Source organism: Sinocyclocheilus grahami, unplaced genomic scaffold, assembly GCF_001515645.1.
Source record: "Sinocyclocheilus grahami isolate Dianchi unplaced genomic scaffold, SAMN03320097.WGS_v1.1 scaffold1083.1, whole genome shotgun sequence".
NCBI lineage: Eukaryota > Metazoa > Chordata > Actinopteri > Cypriniformes > Cyprinidae > Sinocyclocheilus > Sinocyclocheilus grahami.
The window spans coordinates 336,462-337,312 of NW_015506262.1; the positions used below are offsets into that span (position 1 = coordinate 336,462).

General features: G+C 43.8%; 1 protein-coding gene across 1 annotated transcript in view; it reads right to left on the minus strand.

The window, feature by feature from the left end:
• Positions 1–562, minus strand: part of LOC107566556 (nucleoporin seh1-like) — a 12,532-nt gene extending 11,970 nt beyond the window's left edge. The window contains exon 1 of the mRNA XM_016252028.1: positions 52–562. Coding sequence (XP_016107514.1) covers positions 52–162 — 111 coding nt within the window. The 5' untranslated portion in view covers positions 163–562. The remainder of the gene's footprint in view (positions 1–51) is intronic.
• Between the last annotated feature and the right edge of the window lie 289 nt (positions 563–851).

Genomic DNA, 851 nt, shown 5'->3' on the forward strand with positions numbered 1-851 from the left:
ACACACACACACACACACACACACACACACACACACACAGGGATCTCTTGCCTTGACGCTCTGATCACTGGAGCAGGTCGCCATCCTCCGACCGTGAAAGTCATAAGAAACATCGTGAATCAGGTCTTTGTGATCCGCTGCAATGCTCTTCGCCACGAACATCTTGCAGTGAAACTACTTCTTGACGCCGGCGAGAAGATATCTGACACAGTTCAGTTAAAGAAACAGCGGAGAGACGTTCAGTCAAACTTCAACAGAAATGCTAGACTCCACCGCCGCCATGTTTCTTTTCTGAAAGCGTTCTTCTTCTTCTTCTTCTTATATTTTTACGGCGGTTGGCATCCAGCGTATTGGTGCATTACCGCCACCTTCTGCTCCGGAGTGTGGATCAGAAAATAGGTTTACAGACTAAATCACCCATTCTCCCACCTCTATCCCGACACATACATACCTACACACGCACACCTTATCCCTGCCCTGCTTTATAATAACATCAACAACTACAACAATAATAATAATACTTTACCTACCTCACTATTCCTTTAACTCTTCATATCCTATAAAAAACCCCAGTTACTCTTAAAAAGTTTATCAGAATTCTGTTCTGTGCCCTATGCTCTGTGCTCAATAATCCCTTTAATGTAATATCCTGAACCCCGATCTCCCTTAGCTCATTCCTCATCACCTCTCTCTGTGCTCCAAACCTGTTGCATCTCAAGACCACATGCTCTACTGACTCCTCTTCCTGACAACCCTCACACAGTCCAGTATCATGCCTCCCTATCAATTTAAGTGTTTTATTTAATAAGCAATGTCCCAGTCTTAGCCTAGTTAACACAATTTCTTCTCTC